Below are 18,607 nucleotides of genomic sequence, written 5' to 3' on the forward strand. Positions count from 1 at the left end.
AGAATTGGACCATGCAGGTCCATGTCATGGCCCTGACGGTGTGTCTCAGCTTCCTCACATACAAAATGGAGATGATAATGCCCATCTCCCAGGTTTTTGTAAGGATTAAATGAGATAATATACAGTCCATGGGGCCACAAGAGTCAGACATGACTTAGCGACTAAACCAACACCACATATAAATACATATAAATATAAATGTACATAAGACCACACCTGCCATAGGAAGAGAAGCTTCTGAGAAATTATAACAATCATATTATCGTTATTATTTTATTATTATTATTATGAAAGCTTTAAAATATTATAGATTTCCAGGGAATTGACTCTAAGGTAATAAACACGTGGGAACAGATATGAGGATATTTCTCATAGTGTTTTTTCATAAAGGCAAAAAACTGGGAACAATCAATAGGGGATTGATTGAATTGTAGGTACGGGGTGCATAATGGAATATTATGTGGATGTTAAAATGATGATGTACACATATACTTATTGACATGGAAAGATGTCAGTAACATTGCTGACTTAAAAAAACAAGCACAAAATGGTATGTGTTATTTAATTAGTGCAAAATTATCTGCCTATATCTCTACACAGCCCTTCAACAATCCTGCAAAGCTGTTCACCAAAGTATAGGGGTTTGGAGCCATCTTTATTTTCTTCTATTTTTCACCACTGTTTCCTTCATAAATCCCAAACCAAAAAAAAAAAAAAATACAGGTCTCCTTCCCAGTTACCTGGTGACACACATCGGTATGATTATCTGCAATCTAACATCTTGAGTGATCTCAGTTTATCTTTCAAAATGGCTAGTGGCAGGGTTGAACAACGGAGAGATGCTATAGTCACTTAATTACAGTCAAATGTGTATTTTCTAAATAGAGAATACAGACCACCATCTCTTCAGCTTTGATCTAGTCTTTGAAAGGTTGGATTCTAAAATAAGATACATTAGTAAAGATCATTCAATTTTCACAGAAACAGTTTGATTTAGGTAGAAGGGCATGCTGTTTAACCCATCAATGTGATGTCTGAGAGGTAAAGATGGGTGCTTTTTTAAAACCAGGGATTCTTGTCAAAATCACACCTGGCATTCTGAGGGAGGTGGGGTGCACTTCTGGAGGGGAACATGAACCCTGTCCCTACAAATGATTTTCACAGAGCAGAGTAACAACAATGTCTTAAAGGAACATATAGTACCTCCAGTGCCAGCGTCCTCCCTGATATCGCAAATAAAAACAAAAGAAGCGAAAGTTAAGACAGAAAGGCAGGGATCAGCAGGAAGCCACCCATTCCAACTTGTTCAGGACTGAGTTTCCCACAGCCACGTGCCAATGAGATGCTCTCCCACAAAAGCCAGAATTTCTGGGTGTCACGTGCCATAATAACCACTGGTAAGAAGTTCTAGGAATACAGTCAGAGGCTTCTCTTATAAGCACAGAAATCTCCTTAGATGTCGGAAAGTATCTAACTTGGACATCTTTCATTTTAAGCAAGGAAATGTGAGGGACGAAATGACATCTAAGTGAATGATGTGCAGCCAAGAATATATGATATGCCTCTATAGATAAAAAATTTTTTTTAAATATTCATTCTGTATTTACAGTTTCTTAGTTTATGGCTCTAAGGCAAAATATATATTAGACTGGGCTAAGTCTGAGATATTTTAAAATATAAGGGAAAGTGTTGTTCCACTCACTGGGCAGTTATCAAATGCTACTCCCAGTGGGCCGGCCACCAGCTTTTTCTGTCTATCAAGGTTTCTCAAACTCAGCACTACTGACATTTGAGGCCAGATGATTCTTCGCTGTGGGGGCTTGTCCTGTGCACCATTGGCTGTTCCTGGCCTCTTCCTTGCAGTCCTGGCCTCTCTTTATTAAATGCCAGTAGACCCCTACCTTAGTCATGACAACCAAAAACATCTTCAGACACTGTCAACCAAAATCACCCCCAATTGGGAATCACAAATGTACATAGTCATTTCCAAAGCAGAAAAAGGCTTTTTTTTTTTTTTTGGTGACACCACGCAGCATACAAGACCTCAGTTCCCTGACCAGGGGTCGAACCCATGCCCCCTGCAGTGGAACCGCTGAGTCTTAACCACTGGACCGTCAGGGTAGTCCTTGAAGCAGAAACTTTTTGTAATTTTTTGAAATTCAATAAAATTGTATTTCCGAAGACAGTATTCTTCCACTTTTTAAACTCAAAAATGTATATTCCATTGTTTCATATATAATGCTTAATAATTATCAAAAAGCTATTAGCTTTACTCAGGAAGCTGTTACTCGGGAAGCTGCAAGGTTAGATTTATATGGACACAGCCAGCCAAAAATATATTTTTCTTAAAAATGGTTAAAGAATATTATCATGCTATTGAAACTGCATGAAAACTCTGGGAGATGGTGAAGGACAGGGAAGCCTGGCATGCTGAAGTCCACGGGGTTGCAGAGTCAGACACGACTGAGTGACTAACAACAAAAACAATAACTGAAATCGTGACTGATGTGACCTATCTTCTACGATGTGTGCTTCATAACCTCAAAAGTGGCCAACAGTGCAAAAATGCAAATGCTTTAAGCATTACAACGGAGAGCCAACAGTGTTTGAAATTATCAGAAAGTAAAAGATGTCTTTAGTGAATAAAAAAAACCCTGTAGGAGTTGAGTGACTGATTGATTGTCCCACCCTGGCTGAGGTTTTGCTGCCAATAAGCGAAGCAAACAAATATTGTAATGGGGAATTAAAGCTCAATCAATCTAAGACATGAAAAAAACAGTATTAATGGCAATTGATTATTTAAAACACAACAACCACATGGCCCACAGCATTCAACTTACAGGAAAGTATTTCTGAACAACACCAAAATCGATAAAACCGATTACAATCCATACCACCAACGTCACAGTTGAAATGATGATGATAAATGGGACAAAATATCCACTAAACCGGTCAGCCAGTTGCTGAATGGGTGCCTAGGGAAATAAAACACCAAGATCGCGGGAAGTTACAATCTCTGAAGAAATAGAGTGGCCATGGGAGGACAAGGGCTGGGATTCCTAGCTCCCTCATCAACTACAGTTATTAGTCAATCTCTCTAACTCCATAAAATCTGCCTGATTCCACAGGACTCTTGGAATAATTTCTAAAAGCAGGGAGCTGAAGTTATACTGCTTTTAAAATTCCTTCAGTACCTTGGACATCTGGGCCTCTTCCACTAGCTTCACAATCTGGGCCAAGGTGGTATCATTGCCCACATGGGTGGCGGTGATGAGCACAGAGCCATGGGCATTCATGGACCCAGCGATTACCATGCTTCCAGGCTTCTTGGTGACAGGCATGGCCTCTCCTAGAGGTGGGGAGGAGACCAACATTATGCGAGGAGCCCGATCGGTGTCCCCAGGGCCCAGGCAGGGTGCTGACGCTCACCCAAAGGGACCGAGTCCACACCTGTGATGAGGGACTCGTCAGCCATGGTGTTGCCTTCCAGGACTTTCCCGTCCACGGGAAACTTGCCCCCGGGGACCACCTTGATGATGTCACCTCGTTGCACCAGCTCCATGGGCACCTGCTCCTCCCTGCAACAGAAGCCGCTCCGGTTACACTCGGGGCCGCGTGTGGGAGCCCGCCCCCCTGGCATGTCACCCAGGTCGGGTTCTGGACACTCCGCTGGCTTTACTCCAAGCAGAGGTCATTGCTTTAGCTACTGTGTACAGACTGAATCAATACTGTGTGGCTGCTTAGTGCCAGGCGCTGTCCTAGTCCCTGGGGAGACGGCTGCGAGCAGGACAGCCAAGTCCCAACCCTCATGAAGTCAATTCCATGTAGCAAACAGACCAGCAAGATAGTTCCAAGACTTAAACAAGTGCTATGCTGACAGCAAGGTGACTGGAGGGCTGTTTTCAGCGGTGGGGGAGGAGGAGGGAAGGGGACAGGTTTCATTTGAAGATGACATTTCAGCTGGATAACAAGAGGACCCAACATACAAGGAAAGAAAACTCAAGGGAGAGGGACCTCCCTGGTGGTCCAGTGGCGGACTCCACCCTCCCAGTGCAGGGGGGCTGGGTTCGATCCCCAGTCAGGGAACTAGATCCCACATGCCGCAACTAAGAGTTCACATGCTGCAACTTTAGATCCTGTGTACTGCAACTAAGACAAGAAAATTTAGGAGAGAAAGAGCAGCTAACACAAAGCCCTATGGAAGGATGGAAGGGGCCTTTGAGAAACAGGAAGGCTGCAGGCAGGACTGGAGGGGTTTAAGTGAAGCAGACAAACCCGGACCATGTTGGGTCTTGTAGAGCAAAGTGTGGGCTTTGGACATAAGGTTTTTAGTGGGAAAGTGACACCCGTTCACATTTTCAAGTCATGTCTCTGGCTGCTGCAAGAGAATGAGCTGTAGGGGCAACAACAGAAACTGAGAGAGGAGTCAGGCTGTGGAAGTCGCCCAAGCAAAAGATGGCCTGGGCTGAAGGTGGAGGGAAAAGAGACCCAGGAGCTTTGGGGGCACAAGGTGTTAGAAAGACGTGCGGATGTGCTGAACGCCTAAGAAAAGCAAGCGTGAGCTCTTAGTTTCAGGTTGAGCGGCTGGGTGGATGAGAAGGCATTTAATGAGATGGAGATGCCTATGAGAAAGCAGCTACAGAAGGAGGGGAAGAGGAGAGGAGATGAGGTCTGTGGTCTCACATGGTAAACCAGAGATGCTCGCCTGACTTCCACACAGATGTGGCCAGTCCAGAGAGTTCAGTTCAGTTCAGTCGCTCAGTCGTGTCCGACTCTTTGCGACCCCATGGGCTGCAGCAGGCCAGGCCTCCCTGTCCATCACCAACGCCAGGAGCTTACACAAACTCATATCCATTGAGTCAGAGAGTAGGGAGTGAGAAACTGGATTTGAGCTGAGATTAGAGGTCAAACCGGGAAGCTGTCAAAATACAGACAGAATCGAAAGTCTGAAATGGTAAGAGCTTCCCCAGGAGCGTGGCTGGAAGAGAGACCTCGGCCCTGGGACACCCCATCTTGAGAGACTGAGCAGGCGGAAGAGCCCACAGGAGGGGGCACCCACCCCACGGCACTGAACATGCGGACGTTGTGGACATCAACGCAAGTATGTGTAAAATCCATCACGTCCTACACTTGGGATTCATATTCCTCAGTGAAGGTAGGCGATAGCTTAATAAAAAAAAAAGAAAAAGACAAAGTTTTAAAGGGACAGAAAAGGAGGGGAAATGCTGGCGAGAGGCTGACGTGAGCATTAAATGACAGCAATGGTGGGATTTGGTTCATGGACATGATTTGATGTCTCTGGCAAAAGCAATTTCAGAAACCGGTGGAGGAACCAGGAAGGCTGGAGGGGCCTGAGAGACTGCAAGATGAGGAAACCAGACAGGGGCTGAAGGCAACCTGCAGAAGTTCTGTGTCTCCCTGAATTAAGAAGTGAGATCACAGGCTAAAGGGGAAAGTGGTGGGACCAAAGCGGTTTCTGGGATGCAAAGAAGGCCAAGAAATAACCATTAAAATGAGGCTGACTGAAGATATAAAGAAGCCTTATTCTGTAAAAATGCCCATTTTATGAAATATGATTTAAGATTCAATTTGTGTGTGCATGCGCTTAGTCACTCAGTCATGTCCAACTCTTGGTGACCCCATGGACTGTACCCTCCAGGATCTTCCATCCAAGGAATTCTTTAAGAATACTGGCAAGAATACTGGAGTTGCTTGCCATTTCCTCCTTCAGGGGATCCTCCAGGCCCAGGGATCAAACCTGCATCTCCTGCCTTGGCAAGCAGATTCTTTACCACCGTGTCACCAGGGCAGCCCAAGAGTCAGTGTATGTAACTGTAAAGAACATGGGCTCTGGAACTAACAGTGCAGGCTCTGTCCTAATTCCACTACTTAACACCTGTGTGACCCTGGGCCCGTTGCTTAGCATCCCTGAACCTGTGTCCACATCTATACAGTAAGAGTAGTAGGAGTTCCTTCTTCATAATGGCTTTTTTTTTTCTCTTTTGGTTAAACACAAACATGTTAGTATAGCACCTGGCAAACAGTAAATGCTATGTAAGTCCCAGCAATAATGACAATAATCGTTATTGTTTTAATATCTGCCAACATTATCCATAGGGCTTCCCAGGTTGGTGCTACTGATAAAGAACCTGTCTACCAATGTGGGAGATGTAAGAGACACAGGTTCAACCCCTGGTTTGATCCCTAGGTCGGGAAGATCCCCTGGAGGAGGGCATGGCAGCCCTCCAGTATTCTTGCCCAGAGAATCCCACTGACAGAGGAGCCTGGTGGGCTATAGTCCATAGGGTCACAAAGAGTCATATACAACTGAAGTGACTTAGCAGTTAACCTTCTAAAGAAAAAAAGACACTTTTCCCATTTTTATTCTTTGGTTAGTTGAACTCCTATCTCAGTATCAAGTTGAATGCGTGTATCTTAGCCTGTCTAAATCCTCCAAATCTTGTGAGGCAGACCCAGCTCATGCACCACATTCTGAGGAGCTGTTTGACCACCACTAGCCTTCTCCTCCTAAGTTCCAGACACACTGCTCTGTACCTCTCACCTGGCGTCTAGCACACACACACCCCCTTGAAGCCTTGCTCATCTTGGCATGTGAATGCTCTGCTTGCTGAAGTAGACTGACAGGCGGGATCCTTCTGCTGTGGCGGCGCCGGCCCTCGCGAGGTCGTGTGTCACGTCCTGCACACCAAGGGTGTATGCCGCGCAGCACACACGCTGACATAAATTGATCAAGGACTTCTGACAGTGCTGATTACCTGATGACCATGTTGTCTTCACCAAGGGTCACGACGGTGGCTTCTGTGGCTTGCAGAGACATGAGTTTGGCAAGCGCTTCTGAGGTTTTGCTCTAAGAGACAACCAGAACGTGGAGTGTGAGCGACAGTAAGCCGAGCTGTGCAAACCCAGGCCGTCACTCACAAGGCTGGGGTTAGAGAAGACCCTGCAAGGAGAGGCTGTCCCTTGACACAGCCCCTCCGCACGTCTGCAGGCTTTCAGGATGGGCCTCACCCACTGCCCGGGGAGGGTCTGGTGCCACCAAGTCCTGTGGATTACATTTCAGGTGGAAGAAGTGGAACCGTTTTCTTTTAGGTTCACTCTAATTTGTTTAGGACCCGAGTTCCATTCTCTTATAGGACACACTGGCATCTGGAACAAGGGTGGTAAGAATGGCACAACCCTGAAGTGGGAATGTGGATCTCTAATCCAGGAAGCCACATGCTCGGTTATTTACCAAGAGACGATGCGACCTCTGACCCGAAAGCCAGGGTTCTTTCCACTGCACGAGGCGCCTGAACAAAGGCTTTCAATAATTAACCAGATTAGCTGGGATTTTAGAACTAGCGACGGGTTTGGAGATTAGCGGCCGGGGCACCTAATTATATGTAGGTTTCACATTTCGTGCCCTTGACGGCCTAGCATGAGTAATTCTAACCACAGTGTTCAGATGAGCTGAGGTTTGAGCTACTGAGGGAAGAGTTCGGCCTTTAACCTGAGGCTGTAGTTACCTTCACCACGTGTTCCAGCCACCGCCCCAGGGCAATGAAGACGAAGAGCATGGGGGGCGTGTCAAAGAAGGTCATGGGGCTCCTCTCGGCCTTCTCGGCCACGGCCACCACCAGGATGATGAGGGAGTAGACGTAGGCGATGCTCGTGGCCAGCACGATGAGCACATCCATGTTGGCCACCCCGTGCCTCAGAGATTTGTAGGCCTGGACGTAGAAGTACCAGCCGCCGAGGAACTGGAAGGTGGTGGGGGAGAGCGACAGTCGTGACGGGGCCCCTTGGGACTGCAAATACCCTGGGCTCACCCACGACGCGGACACGCCTTTGCCCTCCGGAACTGACACGTATGAAATGTACTTCCTCACTCAGAGGACTTCTGGTCACAGTAGTAGATGCTCATGCGAGACGTTTAAGACCCGAAGGACTCGACCACGTGAAGGTCCGTGGATGGTGAAGATGGGGAAAGAGATCATGGTGCGTTCATACTGGGCACAGTGCTATGCAGTCCCTGAAGAGACTGCTGGTGTGAGAGATGTACCCAGTACGTGGTTGAATGAAAAAGCCAGTTATAGATCAGTGTGTCTAGTATAAGCCTGTTTCGGCTATAAAAAAGGCCTATGTCTGTCGTATGTGAATACAGATACACACAGACACATGTTTATGCACATAAACGTGTTTTTCCTATACAGATGAAGACCTGGAAAAAAACAAACTCAGCCTACAAATACTTGCCTCCAGACAGCCCTAATTAATATGAATTAATTCTAATATTCTAGTATTAAGCCTAATATCAAGTCAGGAGTTTTATTTTATATTCCAAAATAAATGGAAGGCACGTCTCCCACCAGAAACACAGCTAGTTCCTGAATGTGGTCCCCAAGGTAGACATAATGCAAGGGCTGTGCCCTTTAAGTTATGATTCCCCAGGACCATGTCTCGGTCATTCTAGGCAAGATATGGAAGAGCAGCAAGAGCTCCAGGGCGGTCCACCTGCTGCTTCTAACCGTGAATTCAGCGGAAAAAAAGCAAATGTGCTATGCTGGATCACCAAGCCTTGCCTCGAGAGGGCTGCTGTTCCGGGGTAGTCTGGTCATCTGTGAACTGCCCGTGAAGCCAGGTCCTTTCTCGTCCCCCTGTGTTAGGCCCTTAGTGTCAGCCATAAGATAGAAAAAAATCAGCAACGGGCTGGGTAGTGGGGAAACAGGCAATGAAGAGGCACTTGGAGCAACTGACAGCATGCTAAGAGGATAGCAGCTGCTGGCCATACGCAGGCATGCCAGGCAGGTGTGCCTCCTGCCAGCCCCCGATACGCACCTGGACAAAGGTGCATAAGATAAAGAAGATGAGATTCAGAATGGACAGTCCTGGAATGACGTTGTGGTCCAGGAACGAGGACTGGGATTCATGGCTGGGTATCAACATATAGATCATTAAACCCATGACAGGGATGCCAAACACCAGGCTGCACAGGAAAGAGTTCTTCCACCTGGAAAGCAACGCAGCAACACGGACAGGTCAGACTCCGCCTGTCCCCTCGCTTCCAGGCTGGTCCCCTCCCGAGGACTCGGTTTGAGACTTTCCTCTGCCCCACGTCTGGGACAGACCACCAAGGGCTTCAGTGAAAGCAGTGCTCGCTCCCTACACTGGCCATCTGAGGGGACATCAAAGGTCTACATCTCCCTGCAAGCACGGTCCAGGGATGTTTAAACGTAGCCCTGGTCTGCCTGTGGCCGAAGTGGTACCTCTAACCTACAGGTGAGGTAACCAAGGCCCGGAGAAAGCTGAGAGTTCAGCCCCAAAGAGGCTGACCATCCTCAGACTATGGCCGCTACTGTTCTTTCTTCAAAACTCACATGATAAGTGTTATTCAATCTGTTAGCCATCAGCCATAGGTAGCTATTTAAACTAAAATTAAAGTGAAGTAGAATTAAAAATGTATTTCCTGAGTCACAGTGGCTGCATTTCATACTGGGCAATGCAGACATATAGCGTTTCTATCATAGCAGAAGGTACCGAGGGACAGTATTGTTGTAAAGGATTAACATTACGAGGTAAAGGTGATTAATTCATCAGAAGGTGCTGTAGGAAGCGGCGGCGGGAAGGGAGGTGGTGACAGGGACCCCGATTAGCACAGAATCAGGCAGGGGAGGTCTGGGGAGAACTAGCCCCATAGACAGAGCTACGGTTTATCCTCTCTGTTCTACCTACTGCTTTATTTCCACCTTGTGGTCCAAGTGATGAGCGTTGGGGATCCTCTGGGCCGGGGAGGCATGAAAGCCAATTTCCTTGTTATCAAAAGGAGGAAACAAGAAAGAAGACACTTGGTTAAAACAGGCATTGGGAGAAAGCACTTTACATCTTTGGAAATGAGGTTAACCTACAACTGCCTCTGAGGACTCATGACTTCTGTCCCCACATCGCCCTACAGATGCCGTCCACAGTGATGCCTGCTCCTTCTGTTGGCAAAGACAGCGGACACTGGGAGGTGACTGAGCCCGACCCAAGCTACGGATGCCAAGTTACAAGCTTAGGATTTGTGAGTGAAAGACTCCCCAGTATCAGCTGGAGAGTTGGTCAGCGGCCACTGCTCTCTGCAGGATGAAACTGCAGGTCAGAGGTCAAACCCTTGACCAAAGCCACAGCATCATCAAAAGTGCTGGATCCAATCACAGGTCCCCCACTCCTCAGCACGGGCTCTCCTGCCGAGCAGACTGTGGCTCCAACAGCATCTGTGGTTTTTTCAGGGATTATCTCGCCCAGGTCTTTGGCTGCCTCACTCCTCTCTTCCACCCTTCTCTGCCTTATTCGATCTGATCACTAGATTTCTGATTCCCTTTATGAAATTACACAGAAAAAGCTGTCAGGAAATGTCCTGTCAGTCAGCACAATAGAAAGAGGGGCCCTGGGGACTCTGATGTTGGGATTTTATGCAAAAATTAAAAGTTACAGTAGGAGGAAGAGCATGTAAGGCCATCTAAAGACAAATCCTTCACAACTAATGCCAGTTACATCAGGAAATGATGCCTCAGAGATGCAGGGATGGGGGCCAGACATTGGCAATATTCCCTGAGTAAAAACAAGGAGGGAGCTACAGTGAGCTGGGTAGAGGCCAGCAGGGTGTTCTAAACAGGAAGTGGGGGAGACCTTCCCAGGTGGTCCAGTGGCTAAAACTCCAAACTCCCAAAGCAGAGGGCCTGGGTTCAATCCCTGCTCAGGGAACTAGAGATCCCACATGCCACAACTAAGATTACACATGCTGCTGCTAAAAAAGGGATCCCACATGCCACCACTAACACCCAGCGCTGCCAAATAAATTATCTTTTAAAATAAATAAAAAGAAAAAAGAATAAGATTATTTAAAAAAAAAAGATAAATAAGTAAATAAAATAAAATAAATAAAAAGAAACAGGAAGGGTACCGGAGATACGCTCCAAGCTCCACCTGGACACGCCCCATCATTACTGCATCTGTCAACTTTCTCCCTCACCAGTGCCTTATCATCACTGTTCCATAAGATCTGCAGCATGGCAGAAACTGGATGCCCACTGAGCTTGGAGTTGGGAGATCTGGGTTTGAGTACCAGGTCTTGCAACCTTTAGCTGGGTGTGGGGGGGATCTAAGTCCCTGAACCTCTCTGGGGCATCTCTCTTCCTCATCTGATAAAGAAGCTGAGTTGTCTACCTCTAAGATTAAGGCACTATATCAACAGCAGTAACAGTATTTGCATGTCAAAGAGCTCTGCTAGGCCAGACAACAGACAACACCTCTCTTACACACACACACACACACACACACACACAAAGAAAAATTTAACACAACTTAAGGCCTGCTCTGAAATGTTTCATTTCATAAGCCACAGTCCCTGCTAAACTTCACCATTAGTTGTTACGAGTTCATCTGGTTCAGTTTTGACTGTCTCAGCCCAGCCAGATCACCACTGATGCTCTGATACAGCACAGACCTGGGAGAGGATATAGAATGTCTGCGGACAAAGCGAGGAAGGAATGGGGTGGAGGTATATGAAACTGTGTTGACCAATTTTTCAAAGGAGAAATGACTGAACTCTCCTGCTACAAAGAAGGCCCAAACGCAGGGAAACCCTTCCCAACACCAACAGTCCTTTTGTCTGCACGTACCTGGCACAGATGTAAATAATATTAAAAATTACTATCAGTCATTTTTTTTTTGGCTGTGTTGCATGGCTTGTGGGATCTTAGTTCCTAGCCAGGGACTGAACCCAGCCAGGCCCTCCTCAGTGAAAGCACAGAGTCCTAACCCCTGGACTACCAGGGAATTCTCACAGTTAGTCAATTTAACACCATGTACCAGGAATCCTGGTGATGCTGCTGTTTCTCAGGGACTACTTGAAATTAAAACAATAATGTCTTTTTCTTTTTCTTGTTGTTTAGTCCTTAAATCGTGTCCAACTCTTTTGAGACCCCATGGACTGTAGCCCACCAGGCTCCTCTGTCCATGGGATTTCCCAGGCAAGAATACTGCAGTGAGCTGCCTTTTCCTTCTCCAGGGGATCTTCCCCACCCAGGGATCAAACACACATCTCTTGCAACTCCTGGATTAGCAGGTGGGTTCTTTGCCAATGAGCCACCTGGGAAGCCCACTTCACTGATTTTCAATCTCAGGTTATCTGATATTTACTAAACCCTCGTAGTTTATTTTAAAATAAGTCACCTTATTTCCATGGGAAAATCTGAAGGATTTTATCAATATATTATACTAGCTGATTTTCTCTCTTTTTTTAATTAGCCATATTTTGCTCATTTTTCTATGATGATTATAAATCACTATTTTTAAAAAGGTGGGCGCAAAATTTTTTGGATGAATGACTCACCTCAATAAGTTTGACAATATCCCTCGGACCAATAATTTCAGGATCAAACTTCACGTGGGCCTTGCTGGTGGCGAGAGCCACAGAGGCGTAGGTGATGCCATCTGTCTTCCTGAGTTTGGACTCTATGTTGTGAACACAGGAGGCGCAGGTCATTCCCGTGATCTGCAGCAAAGGATGACAAAGATCCCCCTGACCCAGGGTCCAGAGGACTCCATCAAAGGCATACAGGGAGCTGATTAACAGGCAGCCACAAGAACTCTGTCCTCCTTCCCAACATGCAAGCCTCCAAACCCCCAGCACAAGATTTTAACCCCAGACATTCCCCAGAGGCTTCAGGGAATATAACCAGTGGTTCCTCCCTACCTCAGGTACAGGAGACCAATCACTAAGTAGATGCAAGGACTGAGGCCTGACTCCCAGCTCTGGTAACAACGGACTTTCACAGCCCTGTCCTGGTTATCCATTTCTGCCACCCCAGGCTGTGTGCACCAGTGTGAGAAAGGAATTCCAAGTGAATCAGCTATCTATCATCTGCATCAAGTGAGCCAGATGACTAATTATTCTGAGTATCACTTCCCTGGTGGCTCAGATGGTAAAAGCATCTGCCTACAATGCAGGAGACCTGGGTTCGATCCCTGGATTGGAAAGATCCCCTGGAGAAGGAAATGGCAACCCACTTCAGTACTCTTGCCAGGAAAATCCCATGGACGGAGGAGCCTGGTAGGCTACAGTCCAGGGAGTTGCAAAGAGTCGGACACGACTAAGCGATTTCACTTCTTCACTCCTTGTGAGTATCAGTGGTCAGCACTTCCCAGAAAACAAATTAAATAGAGACATAAAATATCTGAGCACGTGATGACAATACAAGTATCGATACCACTTAGTGTCTTAAAAAATAACACGGCAATTAAAAAAGAACAAAACATTGTTCCAAAGAATGTTTTCATCTTCCCCACTGTCTTTTTTTTTTTGGCCACACCACACAGCATGTGGGATCTTAGTTCCCCGCCCAGGGATGGAACTCGCACCACCTGCATTGGACGCTTGGAGTGTTAACCACTGGACTATGCATGTCCAGGGATGGAACCCACACCACCTGCATTGGATGCTTGGAGTCTTAACCACTGGACCACCAAGGAAGCCCCCCGAAATGACAGTCTTGTTCTAGATTTCCCACACCATAGTCTGTGTAGAGACAAGCACCTCTGGACCTGGAGGTTTTCAGAGGGGCCCTGCTCCTGTCACCGGGGCTGATTCCGGCTGTAACCCAGCGAGTGCTCTACTGGGCCCCTCCGCACACAGAGGCCCAGCCAGAGCGGAGGGTTTGCTCTACAGTGAACACCACTTATCAGGAGCTCAATATGCCACTCATGTCCTCAGCACTCATTCTTCAAACATTTACTCACCACTAACAGCAGGGACTAAACACAGCAAAGAAGAAAGATGCAGTCACTTTGGTAAACAGCATTACTCAACGCTTATGGATTCCTTCTAAGTCTCCCTTTATTTGTACAAAAGAAGCTTTGCACAGAAGTGCTTGTGAACACACTATACGTGAAATACTAGACCCATCTGTTGTCTTCGATGATTTGTTGACAAATGCAGCTGGTGACAGTGGGCAGACAGGAAACCATGCCCCCACCCCGTCCTGCGCCTTCCAGCAGCGCTGGGAACAGCAACCACCCCGGCATTCACCCCGGACCGAGCGCCTGGGGACAATCTAGTCACCAGACAACTTCTAGATCCCTTCTGTGCCTACAACTGAGCCCTCTCTGCCTGGGATGGCTGCTGGCTGCCTCGCTGACTCACATCCCATGGCCTGGACACCCCTCTGGCCTCCCAGCTTCCCTCCCAGCCTCACGCGACATGCTCAGATTTGACTCCCTTGAACCACCAAGCTCAGGATAGCCACTGTCTCTAATCCCTCTTCCTCCCCCACCACTGCCTCCTCCCCTCCTAAAACCCTGGATCATCCCTATGACTCTCTCTGACACAGAGGACACTCCTTCACAAAACGAACAGGTCCTAGTTACTGGCTTCAAAGGAGAACCCAACAACGACAGGATATAAGCAAGATGGGCGAGCGTCCTGTTCACAGCCCCGGCTGCAGTCAGAAGGCCTCCGAAGGCCGTCTTGGGCCTGCACTGCCCAGCCCCCTGCTCCAGCCCAGCCGCTGTGCTTACCATCAGCTCGAGGTCGCCATCCGAGCCCGTGTAGTCTTCCATCACTGCTGCCTCAAAGCCCAGGTCCTGGACGAGCTTTGCTACCTCCAGGGGCTGGATGACTTCTGGGTTGTACTTCACCTCTGCCTTTCCCGCCATCAGGGCAACCAGCACGGACAGGATCCCTGCAACCAGCGGGGCACAGCTGGAACCCTCCGGGCCAGGCCTCCGGGAGACGATGAGCTCAACACAAGCCAGCAGAGGAAGGCCTCTGCCCCCAGAAGTTTCTAGAAGAGTGGTGCTCACACTTGGCTGGACGTGAGGATCACCTGGGGAGGAGCGCTAACGGTCACCGTACCTGGCCCTTCATGTTAGGCACTCAGCCATGTCTGACTCTGTGCGATGCCATGGACTGTAGCCCACCAGGCTCCTCTGTCCCTGGGATTCTCCAGGCAAGAATACTGGAGTGGGTTGCCAGGCCCTCGTTCAGGGGATCTTTCCCACCCAGGAATCACACCTGAGTCTTATTACGTCTCCTGCATTGCAGGCAGGTTAAGGTTCACCTGGGGGTTCTAATGGACAGACAAGCGTGAGTGCCACCATTCTAGAACCATGCTCCTCACACGTTACTGGGCATACGAATCACCCGAGGACCTGGTGAAAGCACAGACTCCAGCTCAGTGGATCTGGGGTTCGCTCTGGGGGTCACCCCACTCTCAGTCTGGGCCGTGCTGCCACCCCGGCCGGGGCAGCTTTGAGTTGGGTCCTAGGAGACACTGGTGAGGATGTACACCTCAAAGCAGGGGACGGAGTCTGCAGCTGGCAACTACTGTTACACCAAGGAGGTACTTTTTTCCTCCACTTTCATACACAGGAGAAAAACATAATTTTCAAAAGTGGTTTTCCTTACTCCTTTTCCATTTTCAATCACTTTCAGGAATGTAAAAGAAATCCCACGGACTACCTTGCTACCGCTATTGCTCATTAATAGTTTAAGGGAGGGAGGTCCTGTCTTCCACCAAGTGAAAAAAAAAAAATAAATAAAATACGATGTAATTTCATTTGAAACAAAATTGTTTAAGAGGGGGAAAACCTCATTCAAGTAAATGAAAGGAATGATGTGCTTTAGAATGTCATAAGGGATAAAATGATAGATTCAGGTGAGGAAGAGAAACATGGGCCTGTGAAACACAGGGTAACTTCCGAGCGACCCGCCCAAGGGTGACAGGGGAGCGCCAGGAACACCTCAGTTTGAGAACCATCCTCTAGAGCTTCAGGAAACCGTAGGCTTGGTGAGCGGGAGGTCAGAAGGAGCCGCAGGAAAACAGAAGGTGACCCTGGAGGCCAGCAGAGTCATGGTTCAGACATTCTCCAAACACAAAATTGGGACAGGATTTTCATTCCACTTTCAGGCTTAAGAAACCAGATGGCCGATGTTGCTTAGAGGACAAAACTTTGGCGTTTTTACAACTCTTTATGATTTACGGGGACAACAGGGCAGAATATTTGAAACTGGAATTTCTCCACAAAATACAGGCTATTGATGATGTATTTGGCAGTAAGAGGCTTTGGAAGGGAAAACCACAGACTGCTACCAAGACAAGCTAGGTGGGGAGGCAACTCATGATTGTACTTTGACCTCTAAACCGGAGTCCCCATGGCTAACTCACTCAGAGATCCATTTTATCTCAAACTAAATACTCCTTAGAGGACAGAATGCCAACCGCTCCAGAACATTAGAGAAACATCTATCCTCTAACATACAGTGAACATGCCACCAGATTATCAGTGTGTGCTAAGTCATGTCTGACTCTTTGTGACCCCATGGACTGTAGCCCACCAGGCTTCTCTGTGGGATTCTCCAGGCAAGAATCCTGGAGTGAGTAGCCATTCCCTTCTCCAGGGGAATCTTCCCAACCCAGGGATCGAACCTGTCCTGCATTGGCAAGTGGGCTATTTACCACTGAGCCACCAGGGAAGGCCCACCAGATTATCAGGGCTCCTGATAAACGTGGTCGGTAGAGATGCCAAAGGGCGCACACACCGCCCCACGTTGCTAGCTGTGATGCCCGGCAGTCTGCACGACCGCCTGACAGCAGCACTCCAGGCGTGGAGCAGTGTGGGCCGCTTACCAGGTTCCTTCTGCAGGCTCCTCTCTATGTTGGACACACAGGATGCACAGGTCATGCCTGAGATCTGCAGGAAGCACTTCTTTGGGGCCACCGTGGTGGAGGCCGGCAGGGATTTGGGCGACTGGCGGGGGCCGTGGTTAGTGTGGAGCCCCCCTGGCTGGGGAGCCCCTCCCTGCACGGGCACAGGTGTGCCAGCCGCCGCGTGCCCCACGGCACTCCCAGCGCTGTGGTTCCCAACCAGGTTGCTGGAACAGTTTTCTAGGACAGAAGGTCAGAAATCATTCAAATTAAGAATCATTCAAACTAGAAGAATGAATAATATTTTTCTGGAACAGGAGGGTCAAGCCTAACAATATTCAGGTCAAAGTTCATGGAGAAGATATGGGCGGGGTTGGGGGGAGAACTGGAATTTTCATCACTGAATCTCTCTCTCCACAGGCAGATGGAGACACGATTTCACATGTAGGAAAACACACCAATACTGCAAGGATGGAATGTTCTGGGTAGACGAATGCTCTAATGGATGATGACAATAACAGCAGTGATAAGAACTCACCAGGCACCCCACCCTGTTAAGCACACATATGGCCTCCTTTAACTGTTAACATAGCCCTGTGGCAAATACTGCTACCGATTCTATTTTATAGATGAAGAAACGAGCTATAAGAAATTAAATACTTTGCCCCAAACCCCTCAGAAATCAGGGAATCGAGCTTACACATTTGGACTGTCTTTTAACCATTATAGCATCCTGGTTAACAGAAATCTACTCCCTCCCCTCCGAGAATCAAACTGCCCCAGACACCCTAACGGAGCTGCTGGCCCTTCCCTCATCACTTGTCTACGTCCCCACACCTTCCGGGCAGGAGTCCCTGGTCAGCTGTACCTACTGTGAACGTGGGCTCCCAGCCTGTGGTTTGCTTTGTCACCCTCGTCTAATGGGATCTCTTAATAAAAGAAGCCCTTGATGTGAATGCAGTCCAACGTACAGTCTACTAAACCAGCTTCAGGGGTGATGCATTCTTTCCTCGGTTAACGGACATGTCTACCTCAACACTGAAGATATTCACCATGTTTTCTTCTAGCTCTGGTTTCTTCACTGAGCTCTGTTATCTTACATGAAGGTCTACATTCAGGTCACTGATATGCTTCACATTAACTTCTGTGTGGGTCTGAGGTGATGGTCAAGGGTAATTTCTTTCTGCTTGGACTTCCAGTCATCCGGCTCCAATACTGAAAAGGCCATCCTTTCTCTGCTGAGTTCCAGGGATCAGGGAGCAGACATTTGCCCACCACCCATGTATAGACGGATGTAACTAAGCATCCACCAGATCAAGATACAGAGCAATTTCATCGTTCTGAAAAGTCACCCTTTTGCAATGACACAAAATACTCTTAAAGAGTATGTAGAAAAGAATGACATCATGCGACGATGAACTCTCATTACTTCAAAGTCCGGAGCTGCTACGATAGAAGCTCATTTTCTGGAAAGTCACACTTATGCGATGACACAAAATACCCATGAAGAGTATGTAGAAAAGAATAACATCATTTGACGATGAACTCTCATAATTCAAAGTCCACAGCCGCTACAATAGAAGCTCATTTTCTGCAAAGTGCTAAAACTACTTCCACTCACTTGGAGTGCAGTTGATGGACACTTTCAGCACCTTCAGTGAAGACCCTCCAGTGCTCCGGCCTTAGAGGCCCTCCACCTTCTGGATGCAAAGACCATCACCTCACCTAGCACAGCTCTGCTCTCCTGGACCATGTCCTTCAAAATGACTCCACCTTTGGATCTCAGGCTCTTAACATTCACCTCCTACTTCTAATCCACCAAACCTTCCTGCCCCTATCCATCACCACTGCCTGGATTCACTTGCCTTTCTATTCAAATACTGTGGTCAAGTTTCACTAACATTCGTGCTATTCTCCAACAC

At 47.7% G+C, this 18,607-nt stretch overlaps 1 protein-coding gene across 9 annotated transcripts in view; it reads right to left on the reverse strand.

Annotated features, from left to right (window-relative positions):
• Positions 1-18,607, reverse strand: part of ATP7B (ATPase copper transporting beta) — an 81,448-nt gene that overhangs the window by 15,985 nt on the left and 46,856 nt on the right. For 7 of the 9 annotated variants that reach the window (XM_020899066.2, XM_070471288.1, XM_020899074.2 and 4 more), the window contains 10 exons: positions 16,668-16,925; positions 14,557-14,720; positions 12,374-12,535; positions 9,733-9,809; positions 8,839-9,010; positions 7,527-7,760; positions 6,777-6,868; positions 3,451-3,578; positions 3,195-3,349; positions 2,841-2,975 (listed from right to left, as the gene is read on the reverse strand). In XM_020899066.2, the coding sequence (XP_020754725.2) occupies positions 2,841-2,975; positions 3,195-3,349; positions 3,451-3,578; positions 6,777-6,868; positions 7,527-7,760; positions 8,839-9,010; positions 9,733-9,809; positions 12,374-12,535; positions 14,557-14,720; positions 16,668-16,925 (1,577 nt within the window). The remainder of the gene's footprint in view (positions 1-2,840; positions 2,976-3,194; positions 3,350-3,450; positions 3,579-6,776; positions 6,869-7,526; positions 7,761-8,838; positions 9,011-9,732; positions 9,810-12,373; positions 12,536-14,556; positions 14,721-16,667; positions 16,926-18,607) is intronic. The other 2 variants (XM_070471287.1, XM_020899070.2) reach the window with 2 other exon arrangements.

Source organism: Odocoileus virginianus, chromosome 8, assembly GCF_023699985.2.
Source record: "Odocoileus virginianus isolate 20LAN1187 ecotype Illinois chromosome 8, Ovbor_1.2, whole genome shotgun sequence".
Classification (NCBI taxonomy): Eukaryota; Metazoa; Chordata; class Mammalia; order Artiodactyla; family Cervidae; genus Odocoileus; species Odocoileus virginianus.